This window comes from Chiloscyllium punctatum, chromosome 20 (genome assembly GCF_047496795.1).
Source record: "Chiloscyllium punctatum isolate Juve2018m chromosome 20, sChiPun1.3, whole genome shotgun sequence".
NCBI classification, from domain to species: Eukaryota; Metazoa; Chordata; class Chondrichthyes; order Orectolobiformes; family Hemiscylliidae; genus Chiloscyllium; species Chiloscyllium punctatum.
Genome location: NC_092758.1, coordinates 84,066,786 through 84,089,822, shown reverse-complemented (window position 1 = coordinate 84,089,822; position 23,037 = coordinate 84,066,786). Strand labels below are relative to the sequence as shown.

Here is a 23,037-nt window from a genome sequence, read left to right as displayed (position 1 = left end):
TACTCAAGACTCCATCTGAGATCTAACAAAAGTCAGACAAAAACAGAGCAGGGAAACATACCAACAAGTCCACGCCAGCCACGCTCTCAAACTAAACTGGTCCCATTTGCCTGTGTTTGATCCATAACCCTCTTGACCTTTTCTGATTGTGTACATATCCAATGTCTTTTAAATGTTGTAACTGTACCTGCATCCACAACTTCCGCTAACAGTCCATTCCATGTACGAACCACTCTCTGTGTAGAAAGATTGCCCTTCATGTCCTTTTTAAATCTTTCTCCTCTCAATTTTAAAATGTGCTCCCAAGTCTTGAACTCCCCCACCCCAGGGAAAAGGCCCTTGTTATTCACTTTATCTATGCGCCTCATGATTTTATAAACCTATATAAGGTCACCCCTCAACATCCTACCCTCCAGTGATAAAAAGGTCCCAGCATATCCAGCCTCTCCTTATAACTCAAACTTGGTAAAAACAATGACTGCAGATCTGGAAACCGGATTCTGGATTAGAGTGGTGCTGGAAAAGCACAGCAGTTCAGGCAGGATCCGAGGAGCAGGAAAATCGATGTTTCAGGCAAAAGCCCTTCATCAGGAATACAGGCAGAGTGCCTGAAGGGTGGAGAGATAAATGAGAGGAGGGTGGGGGTGGGGAGAAAGTAGCATAGAGTACAATAGGCGAGTGGGATGGGGATGAAGGTGATAGGTCAGGGAGGAGGGTGGGGGAAGGTAGCAAAGGGTACAATTGGTGGATAGGGGTAGGGATGAAGGTGATAGGTCAGGAAGGAGGATGGAGTGGATAGGTGATAAAGAAGATAGGCAGGTAGGACAAGTCAAGGGGACAGTGCTGAGCTGGAAGTTTGGAACTAGAGTGAGGTGGGGGAAGGGGAAATGAGGAAACTGTTGAAGTCCACATTGATGCCCTGGGGTTGAAGTGTTCCGAGGCAGAAAATGAGGCGTTCTTCCTCCAGGCGTCTGGTGGTGAGGGAGCGGTGGTGAAGGAGGCCCAGGACCTCCATGTCCTCGGCAGAGTGGGAGGGGGAGTTGAAATGTTGGGCCACAGGACGGTGTGGTTGATTGGTGCGGGTGTCCAAGAGGTGTTCCCTAAAGCTCTCTGCTAGGAGGCGTCCAGTCTCCACAATGTAGAGGAGACCGCATCGGGAGCAACAGATACAATAAATGATATTGATGGATGTGCAGGTAAACCTTTAATGAATGTGGAAGGCTCCTTTAGGGCCTTGGATAGAGGTGAGGGAGGAGGTGTGGGTGCAGGTTTTGCAATTCCTGCGGTGGCAGGGGAAGGTGCCAGGATAGGAGGGTGCATTGTAGGGGGGCGTGGACCTGACCAGGTAGTCACGGAAGGAACGGTCTTTGCGGAAGGCGGAAAGGGGTGGGGAGGGAAACCCCTGGTGGTGGGGTCCGTTTGGAGGTGGCGGAAATGTCAGGGGATGATTTGGTTTATGTGAAGGTTGGTAGGGTGGAAGGTGAGCACCAGGGGCGTTCTGTCCTTGTTACGGTTGGAGGGGTGGGGTCTGAGGGCGGAGGTGCAGGATGTGGACGAGATGCGTTGGAGGGCATCTTTAACCATGTGGGAAGGGAAATTGCGGTCTCTAAAGACGGAGGCCATCTGGTGTGTTCTGTGGTAGAACTGGTCCTCCTGGGAGCAGACCCGGTGGAGGCGGAGGAATTGGGAATACAGGATGGCATTTTTGCAAGAGGTACGGTTGGAAGAGGTGTAATCCAGGTAGCTGTGGGAGTCGGGTTTGTAAAAAATGTCAGTGTCAAGTCGGTCTTCATTAATGGAGATGGAGAGGTCCAGGAAGGGGAGGGAGGTGTCAGAGATGGTCCAGGTAAATTTAAGGTCAGAGTGGAATGTGTTGGTGAAGTTGATGAATTGCTCAACCTCCTCGCTGGAGCACAAGGTGGCGCCAATGCAGTCATCAATGTAGCGGAGGAAGAGGTGGGGATTGGTGCCGGTGTAATTATGGAAGACAGAATGTTCTACGTAGCCAACAAAGAGACAGGCATAGCTGGGGCCCATACGGGTGCCCATGGCTACCCCTTTGGTCTGGAGGAAGTGGGAGGATTCAAAGGAGAAACTGTTAAGGGTGAAGACCAGTTCGGCCAAACGAATGAGAGTGTCGGTGGAAGGGTACTGTTGGGGATGTCGGGAGAGGAAGAAACGGAGGGCTTGGAGGCCCTGGTCATGGCGGATGGAAGTGTAGAGGGATTGGATATCCATGGTGAAGATGAGGCGTGGGGACCGGGGAAACGAAAGTCTTAGAGGAGGTGGAGGGCCTGGGTGGTGTCTCGAACATATGTGGGGAGTTCCTGGACTAGGGGGGATAGGACAGTGTCAAGGTAGGTAGAAATGAGTTCAGTGGGGCAGGAGCATGCTGAGACAATGGGTCGGCCAGGGTGGTCAGGCTTGTGGATCTTGGGAAGGAGGTAGAACCGGGCAGTGCGGGGTTCCCGGGCTATGAGGTTGGAAGCTGCGGGTGGGAGATCTCCTGAGGTGATGAGGTCCTGTATGGTCTTGGAGATGATGGTTTGGTGATGGGGGTGGAGTCATGGTCAAGGGAGCGTTAGGAAGAGGTGTCCTCGAGTTGGCGTCTGGCTTCAGCGGTGTAGAGGTCAGTGCACCAGACTACCACTGTGCCCCCTTTATCTGTTGGGTTGATGGTGAGGTTGGGATTGGAGCAGAGGGATTGGAGGGCTGCGCGTTGTGAGGGTGCCAGGTTGGAGTGGGGGAGGGGGGTAGACAGGTTGAGGCAGTTAATGTCCCGGTGGCATTTGCCATTCGCCAACATTCCGATAAACTCGGCACCGCACTCCGGACCTGTCCATCACTCCCCTGTCTGACCTATCCCTCACCTTTATCCACCCATCGCTTTCCCAGCTACCTTCCCCACCAAACCCCACTTCCTCCCATTGATCTCTCAGCCCTCATCCACAAGCGTCATTCCTCAGGGCTCAGGGCTTACGCCTGAAACGTCGATTCTCCTGCTCCTCGGATTTTGCCTGACCTGCTGTGCTTTTCCAGCACTATACTCTCGACTCTGAACCTTCTCCAACTTAATAATATCCTTCTCATAACAGAGCGACCAAACTGGACACAGTACTCCAGAAGAAGCCTCAGCAATGTCCTATATAACCCAACTCCTATATTTCAAAAAATCTGAGCAATGAAATTAGGCATGCAAATCATTTTCTTAACCACCCTACCTATGACGCAAGTGTCAAAGAATTATGTACCTGAACCACCAGGTCTCTCTGTTCAACAAGTCTACCCAAGACCGACTATTAATTGTATAAATCCTGCTTTACCAAGATACAATACCTTGCATTTATTCAAATTAAATTCCATTGACCACTCTTCAGCCCATTGACCCCAATGATCAAGATGTAATCTTAGACAACATTGAAAATCACACAACACCAGGAGGCATGATTAGGAGGTTTGTGGATGACACCAAAATTGTGGTGGACAGTGAAGATGGCTATCTAAGATTATGATGTGGACGTGCTGGTGTTGGACTGGGGTGGACAACATTAAAAATCATGCAAGGACTGCACAAAACACTACATCGGACAAACAGGAAGACAGCTAACGATCCGTATACACGAACACCAACTAGCCACGAAACGACACGACCAGCTATCCTTAGTAGCCACACACACAGACGACAAGCAACATGAATTCGACTGGGACAACACTACCATTATAGGGCAAGCCAAACAGAGAACAGCCAGGGAATTCCTAGAGGCATGGCACTCATCCACAGACTCTATCAACAAACACATCGACCTGGACCCAATATATCGACCACTGCAGCGGACAGCTGGAACTGACAACCGGAAGCGGCAGAGACAGGCCACTATAAATGCCGGAGGAAACATCACAGAAGCGCTTCACAGGAGGCTCCCAAGCACTGAGGATGTCACCTAGACAGGGGACGAAACGTTTGCAAGACAAATTCCCAGCTCGGCGAACAGAACCACAACACCAAGTTATAGTCCAACAGGTTTATTTGGAAGCACTCGCTTTCGGAGCGCTGCTCCTTTGTCAGGTCACTACTTGTACTTCCAAATAAACTTGTTAGACTATAACCTGGTTTTGTGTGATTTTTAAAATTGTCCACCACAGTCCAACACCAGCACCTCCACATCATAGTCTTTGATAGTTATCGTCACTGTTCACCACACCACCAATTTTGATGACATCCACAAAACTCCTTACCATGCCTCCTAAATTCTCATCCAAATCGTTTGTCTCAATAACAAACAAAGGTAGACCCAGCACTGATCCCTGTGGAACGCTGAGAACAAAAAATGCTGGAGATCATACTTCATACTTCACTTCAACTCTGATAGAGACATCTTGACTCGAACCATTAGCTTGCTCTCTCTCCATGGATGCTGCCTGACCATTGCGGTCTCCAGTATTTTTTGCTGTGAGTACAGATTCCAGCATCCATAGTAATTTGTTCCTAGCCTGTGGAACACCACTGGTCAGAGGCCTCTAGTCTGAGAACAACTCCCCACCTCCACCCTTTGTCCCTGATCATGAAGCCAATTTTATATCCAGTTGGCAAGCTCTCCCTGAATCCCACATTATCTAACTTTACTAATTCGTCTACCAAGCAGAACCTTGTGAAAGACTTCACTAAAGTCCATGGAAACAATATTTACTGCTCTGTCCTTATCAATCATTTTGTTTTCTTCCTGAAAAAAATTCATTCAAGTTTGTGAGATGCGATTTCCATCTCACAATGCCATGTTGTCTATCCTTAATCAGTCTCCAAAAGCGTGTAAATCCTACCTCTCAGAATCACCTCCAACAACTTACCCATCACTGACATCAGTCTCCCAGGTCTATCGTTCTCAGGCTTCTCCTTATAGCCTTTCTTAAATAATGGCACAACGTTAGCTACCTCCCAGTGCTTTGGTACTTCACCTGTGGTTATAGATTACACAAATATCTCTGCTAGGGGGCCCCACAATTTCTTCCCTAGCTTCCCACAATGTCCTGAGGTACACTTGATCAGGTCCCGGAGATTTATTCACCCTTGTGTTTTCTAAGACCCTGCAGCACTTCATCTTGTGTAATGTGCACTGGTTTCAAAACGGAAAAAATGCAGAAACTGCCGATGCTGGAGATCAGAGTCGAGACTGTGATGCTGGAAAAACCGGTCAGGCAGCATCTGAGGAACAGGAGCTGATGAAGTGTTTGTGCCCAAAATATCGACTCTCCTGCTCTGGATGCTGCCTGACCTGCTGTGTGTTTCCAGCATATACTCTTGACATTGTTTTCAAAATATCAATACTTATTTCCCCAAGTTCCCTAGCCTCCATTTCTTTTTCCACAGTAAAAGCTACCACAAAGTATTCATCTAGTATGGCTCCCATCTCCAGACGTTCAATATGTACATGACCTTGTTGATCTTTAAGAGGCCTTATTCTCTCCTGAGTTGCTCTTTTGCTCTTAATGTACTGAGAGAACATGTTTGGTTTATCCTTAACCTTATCAGCCAAAGCTATCTCACATTCCCTTTTTGACCTCCTGGTTGCCCTCTTAAGAATAACTCAACACCTTTTATATTCTTCAAGAGATTCATTGTTCCCTTCTGTCTATGTCTAATGCATGACTCTTATATTTAATGAGCGGCTTGATATCATTATTCATCCATTGTTCCCTACTCCTACCAGCCTTACCCTTTACTCTACGAGGAACAGACTGTCTCTGAATTATTGTCATCTCACTTTTGAAAGCCTCCTACTCGTCAGTTATCCCTTCACCTGTGAACAGTCTACGTCAATTAAGCTTTGAAGGTTCCTATCCTATACCATCAAAATTTGCTTTACTCCATTTAAGAACTGTAACTTTTATGGAATGTCTATCCTTTCCCATCGTTATTTTAAAACTAACTAGTAGGTACATTTACATATTTATAAAGAAAATGATCTTGAACACATTTAACAAATGCTTCACCATTCAATCCCTTAACACTATGGTGGTCCCAGTCAATATTTGGAAAATTAAAATCCCCTACTATTACAACCCTATTATTCTTACATATATCTGCGATCTCCCTCCATATTTGTTCCTCAATTGTTTTGTACAAGTTCAACATCACCTTGCTGATCTTGTAATCTATGTCCCTATTAATAAATCTAAGGACCTTTCCTTCCACGTTCAATGATTTAAAGACCTTCAAAATCCATGCAGCATTGAATCATTTTCTACCAAGGCCCTCCAGAAGCAGACTCCATCTTAGTTCAAGTCCATTGTCTTACTGGCACCTCAGCCTGTCTGCCATCTTTGTTCCTTTCCAGGAAGCAGATGGGAGCCAATAGAATTGGAGCCCACTTTTTACGGACACGTTAAGCTTTTATGTGCTCAGATACACGTTACATGCACATAACTGGGATATGGACCAAACACAGGCAAATGGGCCTAGTTGAGTTGAGGATACCTGGTTGGCGTGCATGAGTTGGACCGCAGGGCCTGCTTCTGTGCTGTACCACTGTATGACTCTTATCTCCAAAACCACCACCACAGTTTCAATATACTATTATATACAAAGGACAAGTGAATCCCCTGTTAATGCCCAACCCAAAATACAGTGAAATACTCAATTATTATGCAGGATGTGAGCATTGTATACCAGAGCTAATCTTATTACCTATCCCTAATTGCCCTTTGGAAGCCAGTGGGGACCTCCTTAGGGTGTAATTAACTACTAAATAATTGATGACAACAAAATAATTAGCATTTCTCTTCACCATCCTTTCTCCTTTATTTAGGTTAGTGTGTAACCCCTCGGGGAGAACAGCCCTTTGACAAAGTCTATTATTTATTGGTGAGCCAAATCAGTGGGGATGTGCTGTTACAATTATACAGGGCCTTGGTGAGGCCACACCACGAATATTGTGCATAGTTTTGGTCTCCCTTTCTGAAGAAGGATGCTGTTGCTCTCGAGGGAGTGCAGCAAACGTTTCCCAGGCTGGTTCTGGGGATGGAAGAACTGACGTGTGAGGAGAGATTGACTGGGTTAGGATTGTTTTCACAGGAGTTCAGATGAGTGGGGGGGGGACGGGGAATCTTATAGAGACTTATAAAATTCTAACAGGACTAGACAGGGTAGATGCAGGGAGGGTGTTCCCGATGGTGAGTGCATCCAGAACCAGGGGCTACAGTCTAAGGTTTTGGGGTGGACCATTTAGGATGGAGATGAAGAGATATTTCTTCACCCACAGAGTGATGAGCCTGTGGAATTCAGTACTGCAGGAAGTAGTTGATGCCAAAACTTTGAATGTATTTGAATATAGCACTTGGAGTGAATGGGATCAAAGGTTATGGGGAGAGATCAGGATTAGGCCATTGAGTTAGATAAGGTAAAAACAATGACTGCAGATGCTGAAAACCAAATACTGGATTAGTGGTGCTGGAAGAGCACAGCAGTTCAGGCAGCATCCAACGAGCAGCACTGCTCGTTGGATGCTGCCTGAACTGCTGTGCTCTTCCAGCACCACTAATCCAGTATTGAGTTAGACAGTCAGCCATGATCGTGATGAACGACAGAGCAGGTTCAAAGGCCCGAATGGCCTCCTCCTGCTCCAACTTCTATGTTTCTATGATCTGGATGTGGTCTGGTCCTCATGTAATGTATCAGCAACACAATCCCAGACATTCCAGCAAGGCTGGCTGGATGGGGAGAGAGGTGTATTGAAATTCTCAGTTATGGTCCTTTTTCTGGATCCCAGATTTCACTGCCAGGCCCTGCTAAGGCTCTGAGTTTTCTTAGACTCAGGAATGGTGTCTGTACAGGAGATGTGCCTGAATGTGTGAAGGAACAATTCAGCTCATATCACTTCTCTTCTCCCCAGGCCCTGGAAGTATCTTTTCCCATTTCAGATAATGATAAGATTTCTTCTTGAGTGCATCAATTGGTCATAGCTCTCCTTGAGGAGAACGTAACCCAGAAACTAATCACTTATTGTAATGAAAAAAATAGTTTTGTTTATGCTGTCATTGTTTTTTTTTGCCAATTAGCTAACTCTGAGCCCTCTGGTTTTTGACTCCTCTCTTGAATGAGCCCATCTCCAGCTAACATGTGTCAGAATGGTCACAGAGGCATAGGTGATCATAAACCATGGGGCTGTACCTCAGGAACAGTCAGGACAGGAGGGCCAGAGAGGGGATGGCAGCAAAGGGAAACGTGTACATGAAGAGAATGTGGAATCCAGGATTCTCCTTCTTAGATCAAAGATGTTTGGGATTGAAAAGGAGCCTTCAGCATTCAAAGGGGTTTTTGGAGTCTATCAGAGTATCATTGAGTCGTACAATGCAGAGGTTAGCTCATCATTATTGTCCAAGCCCCTTTATTGAGCTACCAAATTAGCCCTAGTCTCCCACAACCTGCACTTAACCCACTCCCTTGCTGACAATCTCATTTTCTAGCGTATATCAAACTCCGTCTTAAAGCTTGGATCTGATTCCACCAACATTCTGTCTTGCAGGCTGCACACTGCAGATCATAATGAAGGGCCAGAAAGCAAAAATACCAGTAAATAAAGGATAAGTAAACATAAGGTAGCCATCAAAACAGCCAATGAACATAGTTAGGTAAGATATTTTTCATATAGTCATTGTCCTGATCAGGGATGCACCGTTCATATATTCAGTTGTAAGTTTCAGAAAGGAACAGAGAGCAAACTTGACAGGGAAAGACTTGTCCAAACTGACCCTCTGAAGGGGTTCCCATCCCAGGCCCATCCCCTACCCTATCCTTGGAATCCTGTTTTTCCCTTGGCCAATCCATCTAATCCGCACATCCTTGGACTGTGGGAGGAAACCAAAGCACCCGGAGGAAACCACTCAGACACGGGGACAACGTACAAACTCCATGCAAACAGTTAACCGAGGCTGGAATCGAACCCGGGTCCCTGGCGCTGTGAAGCTGTGGTGCCCTGTGCTGTCTTTGGCTCAACTCTGAGAAAATGGGAGAGTGTGGAGAAGAGGGCAGCGAGACTAAGTAGCAACTTTCTAAGAGTTGAATAGTCTTCTATGCAATAGCACCCTGGTATCTCGGAGCAGTTATTGGTGGAATTGGATACTCACCCTGGATAAGACATAGAACTATAAGTGCCAGGGTCCAGTGTGATGTGCTCATGGTGCAGATCTCACCCTCGATGGGACATGTACACGCAGGAGACGGGGACAATCAGACTCATTGACACCTGCACAATAGACAAGGGACCACAGTGAACAAAGAGATGATTTACAACAGGCTGAACAATGGACGCTGAGTGAACTCCCACATCTGTCAGAACCAGAACTGAACTCACATTGTGCTCTTGCTGCTCTCCACTGTCTCCTTTCGCAAGGCCTGCAGTCGCAGAACTGCAGGGACCGATATAATAAACATTTTGCTAAAAGGGAAACTTTACAAATACATATTTTTTTGCGAAACAAAAACCAGCTTTGTGCTTTCCTGCCATCAGAAATTCTCCAGCTGAGGCCCTCCCTATGTTTTCACGTTGTGCAGCAGCTTGGGTAGGGTTGACTGTGTCGTGTCTGAATCTGAGTGGCTCCCTTCGGCAACCACTCAGGCAATTCAACTGTGGGGGAATCACAGCCCAGTCTGGCTGTAGCCTAACCCATTTCATATATGTAACTGGATAATGTTCAGGTTTAGCCTTAGAGTAATGGATAGTAAATTCAAAACAGAGTTGAAGAGAAATTCCTTCTCCTAGAGGGTTGTGGATCTATGGAATTCACTACCCCAAAGTGTGGTGGATACTGGGACAGTGAGTACATTTAAGGAAGAGTTGGACAGATTTTTAATTGGTAATATGTTGTAGGATTATGGGGAGAGGGCAGGAAAATGGAGGAGAGGAGCATATTAGACATGATCGAATGGTGGAGCAGACTTGATGGACCGAATGGCCTAGTTCTGCTCCTATATCTTATGAACTTATGAGTTTATATGGTTCAGTGATCCTCGATGAAGGGATCTATTGTACTGTTCAAACTGAGGTCACTCATTTGCAGGCTTAGATCAAATTCAAAGAAGGGTCTCGTGCTCAGTAGCAAAGATCTAAATGTACTGTATAATGCACAGACAGTTAGCAGCACACTGCTTAACCTTGTATCCCTAACCCTAACCCTAACCCTAACCCTAACTCTAACTCTAACCCTAACTCTAACCCTAACTCTAACCCTAAACCTATCGCCTGTTAGCAGCTCACTGCTTAACCTTATGTTCCTAACCCTCACCTTAACCCTAACTCTAACCCTAACCCTAACACGAAACCTAACCCAAACCCCTTACACTAACTCTATATGATGCACAGCCAGTTAGACCCTCACTATTTAACTTTGTCTTCTAAGCCTTACCCTAATCCTAAGCGTAACACTGACCCAAACACGAACCCTAACCCTAACACTAAGCCTAACCCTAAACCTAACCCAAACACTAACCCTAACCCTAACATTAACGTTAACCCTAAACCTAACCCTAACACTAACACTAACTCTAACCCTATCACTAACCCTAACAGTAACCCGAGGGAAACCTCAGCTGAGCTGCAGGAGCCATTTACACGGAAAGGTTAAAATGAGCTATTATCAGTAAGGATGTTAATATTTTGAGCCAAGCCACTGAAAGGTTCATTGGAAAGGTTCACTTTGATTTCCTTTCCATAGTTGCTGTCTGAGCTGCTGAGTATTTCTGTGCTTTGCTGATATGATCATCAGGTGCTCGACTTTCACAGTTTTTTTATATTTAACGTTTAAAATGCAAAGACCAATATACTAATTAAAATAAATAAAGAAGTTCTCTTTCAGCACCTTGCTTCTATTTTTGACACTGATAACAGATAACATGACTTCATCTCCAGAATACTGTGGAAGTGAAAGCATTACATGATGAGACGAGGATTAGATGATGAGATGAGTCCAAGCTACGTATCTCAACAGCAACTTGATGCAATCAAGCCTTTCAGGTGTTTTCAAAGGAGCACTATCCAACAAAAACACGCCTCTGAGCCAAATACGGAGAAGTTAGGGTCAGGTGAGCAGAAGGTTTGGTCAAAGATGTAGGTTTTTATGTCTTGTCCGAAAGAGTGGAAGCAAGGTAGAATGTGGAGAGCTATATGCCAGAGCTCAGAGTCTGGCTAACGGAAGGTCTGGACATCAAAGATGCTGCAATTAAACTCAGGAATGTACAAACAGCTAAAATGACAGAGTTGCGGATATCACCAAACCTTGTAGGGTTGGAGGAGATTGCAGACATCGGGACATGAAAGATCGTGGAGGGATTTTAAAAGAAGGATGGAGTTTTTAAAAAAATCTCATGTGAATTTGCCAGAATCTTTGGGCTGCTCTTTGATTAGAGCAGTGTGGAAGGAGGCCTTTCAGCCCATCCAGTCCGCACTGACCCTCCGAAGATCATCCCAGCCCTTTACCCTATGTTTCCCATGCCTAATCCACCGAGCCTGCACACTATGGGGCAATTTAACATGGCCGATCCGCTTAACCGGTTTATCTTTGGATTGTGGGAGGATGCCGGAGCAAACCCACACAGGCAGAGGGAGAGTATGCAAATTCCACACAGACAGTTACCTGAAGCTGGGATCGAACCAGGGCTCTCTTGGTGCTGCGAGGGAGCCGTACTAACAACTGAGCCACTGCCGGGAGAGGTCCAGAGTCAACAGTGTGGGAGTCAAGTTGGGAGCAGGGACAACATTGATGGTTTCAGTCTGGCCAACAATTAATTGGGGAAAGTTTTTGCTCATCCAATGCAGGATATCAGATAAGTAGCCTGCTAATGCAGAAGCGTCAAGAATGATGTATTAAGAACAGAGAAAGAGAAGCTCTTCCTGAAACCTGTCTGACCATTAAATGAAATCATAGCTAATCGGTAGTTAACTCCATACATCCTTTGACTCTGTATTACTCAGACATCAGGATAATATAAAAAAAAGTTTTAAATTTTTCCATTGATCTGCTTAGCTGTTTGTAGGAGTTAAAACACCTTTACCACCTATTGTGTGAAGGAATGTTTCTTAATTTCACTTATTGCTCAAATGTTTAGATCCTGGAATTGCCAGTCAGTGAAGATAGTTTCTCGATGTCACACCTAACTTTTTCCCTTAATATTTTGAAACGTTTGATCAAATCGCCTGTTAACCTTTCAAGTTTAATGGAAAAACAATCTTAGTTTTTGCAATACAGTTGGTACAATTCACATAAATCTTTTCTTACAGTTTCACACCAGCTCATTTATCCTAATAAGTAAGTGGTGCTTTTGCCCAGTAAGCTTATGCAAAGGTCATGTGTGTAACCAATATTCATTCAAGCAGCTTCAAGTATTCATCTTGCAGTTTTATCCATGCATTCACCTTACAATCAAACTAGTGTCAATTTCTATCTCATTCCTCCAAGGTTCACCTTCCCCTTAGTTTTCACTTTGACTTGAAAGATGTCAAAGTCCTTCAGGTTCTGGTGACTGTTAATGAAGTCTTCAGGCATTGCAGAGAGAGGTAGGTTACTAATTTGGACCCATTTCTCTTCAGTGAAATGAACGTGAGCTTTTCTGATCGATTGGTTCAAGAATATTTTGTTTCTGAAAATTGTCCCCAATAAAGCGTGTTATTTTTATATTTTTAAGGTTCCTCACTTACACTGCTTTGGGGCCCATGCATTCTCACCCTCTCGTTTATCTGTGAAAGCAGTGGTATTACAATATCTGATATTTTGGGAATTCCACTCTTAATTGTGAAAATGATGGAGTGAAGATTACTCCCATTCTCTTGCCCAGAAATGTATCACTCATCCCATATTTGGTTGTGGTTGACTACTACAATCTGGATGGGCATTTCAACAGTGCTCAATTCCGTCACCCATTGTAAAACAACGTGGTCGACTGTTGCTTCAGCTCGGGATGTCCAAGGCAGTCAGGTAGAGAGACTTCAACTTCAAAATTAAACTGTTGCAGATGATTGACAGAGTAACTATTGTCACTGGTTGGGGAGTTGAAGGTTGAAGTCCTGAGTTTGTGGATGTCATTTTACAAAAGCAAGTCTTTCATTTTATCTGTCAAATTTACTAAGTAGCACATTTTCTCCATTTGGCTGATGGAGTATTGCTAATGCTGCAGGATTAGTAATCTATTAGACCCACACGCCCCAATGGGGACATTGGTTTAATCTCACCAGGACAGCTGATTTCATGGATGTGTCAATTGGTGGAACTCCCTTCTCTGATTCATTAGAATTTTGGTTGAATCCGGGTAGATTTTTGAATCTGTCTTTTGAACATTCGATCAAGTCGAACTAATTTGCTTGCATCAATCTGAAGGACTGCGTGGTGCTGCTTTTGAGGAATATCACTCTGTTGAGACTTGGCCAACATTCAACCCTCAACCAATATCTTCTCTGATCATTGTTATGCTTGTGGGATCTTGCCTTGTGTAAACTGGCTGTTACTGGCTGATTCCTGAAGAAGGGCTTATGCCCGAAACGTCGATTCTCCTTCTCCTTGGATGCTGCCTGACCTGCTGCGCTTTTCCAGCAACACATTTTTAAGCTCTGATCCTCAGCATCTGCAGTCCTCACTTTCTCCTGGCTGTCACATACCCAACATTTACAGTGGTGACTATATTCAAGAAAAAAAATTCAACGGTCATAATGAACATTGAGATGTCCTAAGATCTTTCAAGACGCTATATCAATGCAAGTCTTCCTTTAGCCACCAGCAATCTCAATCAATCACAAGATGATCTGGTCAAACGCGTAGCATTTTTTCACAATCTGGAGGACGTACACTTTGATACAAATGAGCACAAGGCATAAAATTGCGTTGAAAAAAGAATAAAACTGAAGCCAAATTTTCTGATTACATGAATCCAACAATGCCGATGGAAGCAGGATTAATCAGATTTACATAAAAACACATAGCTTTCCTTAAAGTTTAAAAAAAAACAGCTTCTGACATGTAAAACTGCAAATTATACTCACAGAAGCATGCTTTGGAATGATTTCGGAGAAGTAAAAGATAAGTATTAGAAGTGGGGACAGTTGTAGAGAGAAGTGCTGAGGGCAGGGTGGGGGAAAAACTCTCATCCCAAGGCACAGTAATGAAGGCTGAATGGTCTCCTTGTCTGCTGTATGAGGTATTGACTGAGCAACTGGTCATAACTTCAAAGGTCAAAAAGGCTGAGTAAGTCCTTCCATGTACCAGGAAAACAAGATCAATGCAAACTACAGAATAAAAATGGCCATTCACTCAGAGATTTTGAAATGGAAATTCTGCACAGAAGTTTGACATTTTGCAATGTTGAACAAACAGACAATGAAAGACTTCTTCCCTTGTTTATCAATGAACTTTGAGCTTCTTTCCACTTAGTCAGAGCTGAACAGAAATCACTAATTCATTCTGATCTTTCCACATTAAATTATCTTTTGACATGAATTTCCTTCGCAGTTAACTAAATAATAACAGATAGCATCAATCGTTCTGACACTGATCCTATGTTCTGTTGTTACCTAAAAGTTCTCACTCATTTTCAAATTCTTGTTTTCTTTCAAATTCTTGTTTTCTTTCAAATTTACAACCTTTTTCAGCTAACATAAAGCAAGCAAAAAAAAAACACAGACTGATAAGAATTCCCAACCTGACGAGGATGCTTCGGAGATTGTCCACGTCTGCGGTGCAGAATGTCCAGCACCTTAAGGAATTGTTAGAATTGTTGGGTGTGCATAGTACAATGCAGACAGCGTGTCACACCACTGACTCCGCACCACTCACAAAGAAAGACTTCTGAAATGTGAGAAGGAGCCACAATAGAGGCACAGTTTGCATGATGAGCACACTCCAGCATGCGAGGGAGAGTGCGTCCAAGAGTGGGCCACTTTCAATCAACTGTTTGTCCTGCCCAGTGCAGGCGCAGCCTCTGTATGTTCAAGACAATGCAGCCCCTGGTCAGAGCTAATCCTTCCCCCAGCTCCCGGTTTGTCCCTGGCATCGCCTGCTCTGGTGAAGTCAGCCTGTCGTTCTCAAAATGGATCACAGTTTTGAGCTGTCTAGCTGTTGGATTTGTTTCAACCTGCTCCCTCATTGATGGTGACAGTAGAGTGTAACACATGTACTAGGTGACCATTATCTATTGCTCCCCACCATCTTAGAGTCATAGGGTCATAGAGATGTATAGCACGGCAACAGACCATTTGTCCCAAATTGTCCATGCTGATCAGATATCCTAAATTAATCTAGTCTCATTTGCCAGCACTTGACCCTCTAAACCCTTCCTATTCATGTACCCATTCAGATGTTTTTTAAGTGTTGCAATTGTGCCAGCCTCCACCACTTCCTCTGGCAGCTCATTCCAGACACGCACCACCCTCTGTCAGATAAAGTTGCCCTTCTGGTCTCTTTAAATCATTTTCCTCTCACCCTAAACCTATGCCCTTGAGTTCTGGACTCCCCCACCCCAGGGAAAAGACCTTGGCTATTCACCCTATCCATGCCCCCCATGATTTTATAAACCTCTATAAGGTCACCCCTCAGCCTCCAACAAGCCAGAGAAAACAACCCCAGCCTGTTCAACTCAACATAGCTCAATATAACCCAATAGTTCAAACCCTCCAACCCTGGCAACATCCATGTAAATCTTTTCCAAACCCCTCCTGTGCTACCCTGTGTTAGAAGCACATCTATTGTTGACTTAGCATTTTGTACACCTTATTTGTCACTGTAACTTTGCATTCCTCACTCTGTTCTATCACCCTTGATTTTTGCTTCTTTGTATGTTGTGATCTGCCTGTACTGCACACGAATCAAAACTTTTCACTGTACTTAGGGACAAGGGACAATAATAAATTAAACCAATTCAAATCAAATCAATTGTACAAACCTGATGATAGCATCCAGATAAAAAAAAAAGATCCAGTTAGAATCAGAGAGGTATACAGCACAGAAACGGGCCCTTCGGCCCACTCATCCATGCTAGCCAGGTTTCCTGAACTGAATGAGTCTCACTTGCCTGCACTTGACCCTTATCCCTCTGAACCTTCCCGATCCATATACCTGTCCAAATGCCTTTTAAATGTTGCAATTATATAGGGTTTAATTCAGATAAATGCAATGTGTTGCATTTTGGCAGGGCAAATCAGGGCAGAACGCATACACTTCCTGGTAAGTGTTGCTGAACAAAGAGACCTTGGAGCGCAGGTTCATAGCTCCTTGAAAGTGGAGTCACAGGTAGATAGGATAGTGAAGAAGGCGTTTGGTATGCTTTCCTTTATTGGTCAGAGTATTGAGTACAGGAGCTGAGAGGTCATGTTGAGGCTGTACAGGACATTGGTTAGGTCACTGTTGGAATATTGTGTGCAGTTCTGTTCTCCTTCCTATCAGAAGAATATTGTGAAACTTGAAAGGATTCAGAAAAGATCTTCAAGGATGCTGCCGGGATTGGAGGATTTGAGCTATAGGGAGAGGCTGAATAGGCTGGGGCTGTTTTCGATTGAGCATTGGAGGCTGAGGGGTGACCTCATAGAGGTTTATAAAATTATGAGGGGCATGGATAGGATAAATAGACAAAGTCTATTTGGAGGGATATGGGCTGGGTGCTGACAGGTGGGACTAGATTGGGTTGGGATATCTGGTCAGCATGGATGGGTTGGACCGAAGGGTCTGTTTCCATACTGTACATCTCTACCCTCTATGACTCTATGCCTCATCCACTTCCTCTGGCAGCTCATTCCTGTCTTCTGTCAACAACAGACCCATTTTGGACCTCAGTTAGAGCGCATTTTAAATTTGGAAGGAATGGCATGAGTTTACACAGAAACATAATAAATAGGAACAGGAGTAGTTCCATTAAGCCCTTCAAGTCTGCTCTGCCATTCAGTGTGATCCCACTATCTTCCGTTGATCCCTTAAGGTTAATAGATGCAGATGTCTCCAATCAGTGAGGAGTCAAGAATTAGTATCAGAAATAGTTTTTTTTGTCACTGAGGTGTGTAGTGACAAATCTAAATGTATGAGAGTTCGAACAGAGGACAGAAGAGCAGAGGGTTGTGGGCTGGACTGATCACTTCCAGGGTTAGTGGTTGAGGCAGAATGTTAAAGAGCAAGATGAAATGTGGTGGGTGGAAGAGGCAAGGAGACAAAAGGATAAAAAAAGGTCATCATCTGGCAGTCAAAGCCTTGCAATTCCCAACCTTACCACAATGGTCCACATGGATAACACTGGTTTGAGAAGGTGGTCCACAAGCATCCTTTTAAAGAATGTTAGGGATAGGCAGAAAAAAAATAGCTTGCAGCAAGTTCCACAAGCTAGGAACTGATGAATAAAAGACACATGTTCCCCAGATGAAGTAATATCAAGAGTTAAATTACACGGTGGTGATCGTAATTGTGTTCCCTTCAGTTTCAAAGATGAAGGTGTGACTTGATTGAGGATTGCAAGATATTGTGTAGAATAGCTAGGATGGGTCAGTTTGGAGGCTCTAAGACAGGCAGTGTAGTTCAACATTAACACCAGACCATCCAGGATTGAGGTCAGGAAACTTTTCTTCATGCACAGAACACCAGACTTTGATCTGTTTTGTGTAAACAGCAATCAAGGCTGTTGTCTGTTGCTAATCTGGAATTGATTGATTTCAGTTAGCTCAAAGGTAATGGGGAATACATAGGCCAAGGAATTAATGTAGAGTTAGACTCATAGATTCCTAGAGATGTACAGCACAGAAACAGACCAGTTAGGTCACAGATTGGCCGTGATTTCCTTATGGCAGAATAGGATGAGGGGCCGAAGGGTCTCCTCCTGCTATTTTCCGATGCTAATTTTTGCACACAATCAGTACAGTGTGGAAGCAGGCCTTTTGGCCGATTGAGTCTGTACCAACGCTCTGAAGAGCATCCCTCTCAGTCTCACCCCTAAACTTATTCCCCGTAATCCTGCATTTCCCATCATCCGCCATGCCTGCACATCCAACGGACAAATTAGCCTGGCCAATCCACCTCTCCATCAGGGAGACTGGATGTAAAGTCACGGAATGGCTCACCAAGCATCAGAGCTGAGTCGACGGGGAATGACCGGACCTCCCGGTCAACGCCCATTTCAATTCCTTCGACCACTCCCTTTCCAACATGTCCATTCTCCAAGTTGGAGAAACAACATCTCATCTTCCACCTGGGCAGACTCAATATTGAGTTCTCCAATTTCAAATAACCTCCCTTCCCATCCCATGACTCCCTTCCCAGCCCCTCCCCCTCCCTTCCACTCCTCTCTGCCACCAACTGGATTCAATCCTCCCATTGACAAACCAGGTCGCACCCTCTGCCTGTCTTCACCTCTCCCCACCTCATCACCCTGACCCCGCCACCCCTTCATCTGCAGCTCCCCCAACCCCTACCCTAAGTCCCAAAGAAGGGTCACACCTGAAACATCAACCTCTCCAACTTTTGATGCCATCTGGCTTGCTATGTTCTTCCAGCCTCCTGCCAGTCCACCTAACCTGCACTGTGGGAGGAAACCAGAGCTGTTCTTGTTAGAGAGAAGAAGGTTAAGAGGTGACTTAGTTGAGACATATAAGATGATCAGAGGATTAGGTAGGTGGACAGTGAGAGCCTTTTTTCTTGGATGGGATGGCTAGCACGAGGGAACATAGCTTTAAATTGAGGGGTGATAGATATAGGACAGATGTCAGAGGTAGTTTCTTTACTCAGAGAGTAGTAGGGGCATGGAGGCCCTGCCTGCAACAGTAGCAGACTCGCCGACTTTAAGGACACTTAAATGGCCATTGGATAGGCATAAGGGTGAAAATGGAATAGTGTAGGTTGAATGGGTTTCAGATTGATTGCACAGATCGGTGCAACATTGAGGGCCGAAGGACCTGTACTATGCTAAAATGTTCTATGCACCCGGAGGAAAGCCACGCAGACAAGTGGAGAGCATGCAAACTCCACACAGACAATCGCGCGGGAGTGGAATCGAACCCAGGTCATTGGCAGTGTGAGGAAATACTGCTAACCGCCGAGCCACTGTGGTACATATCAGCTGGTGTGAAAAGCAGAAGCATTGGATTTTTATGAACATTTTCTCCCTTCTGTTCCTGTTCATTGCTGAACATTGCTTATTGACAGCACAAATGGACATTCACTGCACATGCCTGTTCCTCGTACTGAAGGATGAGTGCCAACCACTATCAGCTAAATATTCACATGCTGCAACCCAGCCGACCTCGAATGGATCCTTCCTTGCTCACCATGTGTAGGCATTTCCCAAAAAAACCACTGAAGGCTGATTGAGAGTGTAGGCCACTTCCAGACTGTGAGCTGAGGCTAATTACTGTAGCTCATCGTCAACTCCATCTGAAGGTGTTAATCGTTTAAATTGTCCTGGGATCCTATCCAACCAAATACTTCTGTGTGCTTTTTTTAAATTTTTGACCTCGCAATAACATTGCAAAAAAATGTAATATCCCACACAGGCTGTGGGTTTTTCAATAGCATACAGTACTAAGTCACAGTGGAGTCTAAGTTTAGTTCTGTTTGTTTTTGTAGAATCATAGTATTCCTACTGTGTGGAAACAGGCCCTTCAGCCCAACAACTCCACACCAACCCTCCGAAGAGTAACACACCCAGATCCATTCACCTACCTCTTATTCTACATTTACCCCTGACTAATGCACCTAACGTACCCATCCCTAACCACTATGGGCAATTTAGAATGGCCAACTCACCTTAACCTGCACATCTTTGGACTGTGGGAGGAAACCGGAGCAAACCCACACAGACACAGGGAGAATGTGCAAACTCCACACAGACAGTCGCCCGAGGCTGGAATCGAACCCAAGTCCCTGGCACTATGAGGCACCAGTGCTAACCACCTTGAGCCACCATTCGCTCACTTCATTACTTTCCCTCAGGACCTTTTTTTATTTGATTTGTTTTATTATTTGATTTGATTTATTATTGTCACATGTACTTTAGTACAGTGAAATGTTTTGTTTTACATGGAGCACATGCAGATCATACCATACAAAGTTCATTCGGGTAATGGAACAGAGCGAAGAATACAATTAAGCTCAAGATTTAAGCACAATCAGCTGTCAATAGAATATAAAATGGGCACACTATGGACATGCTAGAGGGCTCAAGTTGCATGGTGGTAGTGTTGCTCTGAGCAAGGGGGCCTGGGCTCAAGTCTCTACCTGCTCCAGAAGTGTGTAATAACAACTCTGAACAGGGCGATTAGAAATTTCTCTGCATGTGAGCAGAGTGTGGCAGTGAGTGATTCACTGTTGCCAACTTCCCAACCAGTTGAAGGTGAAAATGCCTCTGCCTCTGCCCACTGTTGATTATTTTGGATTGTTATGTTCATGATTTGGAGGTGTCGGTGTTGGACGGGTGGGGGGGGGGGGTGGGGGGGTGTACAAAAATTACACAACACCAAGTTATGGTTGTGCAGGTTTATTTGGAAGCACTAACTTTCGGAGGGCCACAACCACCTGATGAAGGAGCAGTGCTCCGAAAGCTAGGGCAACCAAATAAACCTGTTGGACTATAACCTGGTGTTGTGTGAATTTTGAAATTGTTATGTTCAGTTGCCTCTGACCTCCTTCTCGGTGCCAGTTTCTAGACTCAGCCTCTTGTTTTCTGTTACGTCTCTCCATGTTCCTTCATTCTCCTCCCATCAGCTTTTCCCTCCTTGTTAATGTTCACTGAAGCCTTACATTTGAGTGCACTCACAGATCCAAAAACGAACAGTGGAAATTTGTGAACCACATGTACAGATTACTCAGCTGTGTACACCAAAACTGCTGGTTCCATGGAACTTGATTTACAACTGATGGCAACTAATTCATTCATTTAATTGGAACCACAGTTGAAACAATACAAACTGATTGCCTTATTAAATAGAAGTGAGGCAACTATGTAAATAAAGGTGATTTATTGTGATTTGGCAGTCAATGTCGGACATGGGTGAGCTAAGAGAAGGCTCTGTGCCAATTCCTTAATCAGTGAATGCAAATACTTGTTTTCACAAAACAATACACAAAATTTAACTCTTAGCTGACGTCAATCCCAATACTTTGTCAATCTTATCGCAGCTGCATAGGCTGCTGTGACTGAGAGGAAAGAGATTTAGAAAAGACATGAGGGTTGTTTTTATTTACACAGAGGGTGGTTCACACCTGAGAAAGTGATGAATACTGGTACAGTTATAAGGTTTAAAAGATATTCTGCTGTGGGACCCTGCAACCACACGGGATCAATGTGGATTTCACCAGTTTCTTCATTTCCGTTCCCCCCCACATTATCTCAGTCCCAATCCTCCCACTCGGCACCGCCCTCCTGACCTGTCCATCATCTTTCCCACCTAGTCGCTCCACCCACCTCTCCGACCTATCACCTTCATCCACCTATCGCATTCCTAGCTACCTTCCCCCAGCCCCACCATTTATCTCTCAGCCCTCCCCCCAGCCCACAAGCCTCACTCCTGATGAAGGGCTCATGCCCAAAGTGTTGATTCTCCTGCTCCTCAGATGGTGTCTGACCTGTTGTGCTTTTTCAAGCACTGCACTCTCAACTAAGATTTAAAAGATGTCTGGATAAGTCCATAAGTTAAAAATGTTTGGAGGGATATATGCCAAGCACAGGCAGGTGGGACTGGTTTAGTATGGGACTATGGTCAGCATGGCTGGTTTGGAACAAAGGATCTGGTTCTGTGCTGTATGATTTGATGATTTTAACTGATACTGACCTCATGCCAGACTAGACACAATGAGGGGGCAAGATAAAGTGTGTCGATGCTGGAGATCAGAGTCAAACTGTGTGGCACTGGAAAAGCACAGCAGGTCAGGCAGCATCCGAGGAGTAAGAGAATTGATGTTCCAGGCATAAGGCCTTCATCAGGAATGAGGGAGGTTCCCATTATGGGGGGGAATGGGACAGCGTGGAAGCTAGCTGGGAAGGTGATGGGTAAATGCAGGTGGGGGGATGATGATGATAGTTCGGAGTGGAGAGGTGGGAAGGAAGATGGACAGGTGGGACAGTTCAAGAGAGCGGTGCCGAGTTGGAGGGTTGGCTTTGGGGAGAGAGGAGATGAGAAAGCTGGTGAAATCAACATTGATTCCCTGTGGTTCCAGGGTCCCAAGGTGGAAGATGGAGGAAGCCCACGATTTGCATGTCCTTGGCGGTGTGGGAAGAGGAGTTAAAGTGTTCGGTCATGGGGCGGTGGGGCATTTTTTTTTTGGTGCATATATCCTGGAGATGTTCTCTGAAATATAGCGCAAGTTGGTGCCGTGTCTCCCCAATGTAGAGGAGACCACACTGAGAGCAACAGATGCAGTAGATGAGGTGTTTGGATGTGCAGGAAAATCTCAGCTGGATGCGGAAGGATCCTTTGGGGCCTTGGATGGAGGTGAGGGGGAAGGTGTGGGCGATGGCAGGGGATGGTGCTGGGAGTGGAGGCTGGGTTGGTGGGGTGCGTGGGCCTAAATGAGGAGGCACCCTTGTGCTAAAGAAGGAAGGGAATGCATCAATATCACAACCAATATGAAGGGTATGGTAGAAGGTGAGGGCATTGAAAGTTACCTTGTTAGAGAAACATAAACTTATCATACATATATAGGAGGGTTGGATATTCTCTTCTTTAACTTATGGTTTGAACATAGAACATTGAACATTACAGCGCAGTACAGGCCCTTCGGCCCTCGATGTTGCACCCACTTGTGAAATCAATCTGAAGCTCATCGCAACTACACTGTTCATTATCATCCATATGTTGGGAACAAATGAGACACGCGGTTGGTGTGTTGCCTCCCAGGTGCCAGGGTCTGTGATTTCTTGGATCGTATCTTTGGGGTCCTGAAGGGAGAGGGTGACCAGCCCCAAGTCATTGTCCATGTAGGTACCAATGGCGTAGATAGAAAGAGGGATAGGGATGTAAGGCAGGATTTCAGGGAGCTAGGGTGGAAGCTGAGAGCGAGAACAAACAGTTGTTATCTCTGGTTTGTTACCCA

General features: G+C 45.0%; 1 protein-coding gene across 2 annotated transcripts in view; it reads right to left on the bottom strand.

The window, feature by feature from the left end:
- The window catches only part of LOC140492233 (B-cell receptor CD22-like), a 119,959-nt gene extending 105,040 nt beyond the window's left edge, over positions 1-14,919 (bottom strand). Inside the window, exons 1-2 of one of the 2 annotated variants that reach the window (XM_072591142.1) lie at positions 14,678-14,919; positions 9,121-9,239 (exon numbers count right to left, since the gene is read on the bottom strand). In XM_072591142.1, coding sequence (XP_072447243.1) covers positions 9,121-9,172 — 52 coding nt within the window. In that variant the 5' untranslated portion in view covers positions 9,173-9,239; positions 14,678-14,919. Of the gene's footprint in view, positions 1-9,120; positions 9,240-14,021; positions 14,130-14,677 lie in introns of those variants that run through there. The other variant, XM_072591143.1, reaches the window with a different exon arrangement.
- Between the last annotated feature and the right edge of the window lie 8,118 nt (positions 14,920-23,037).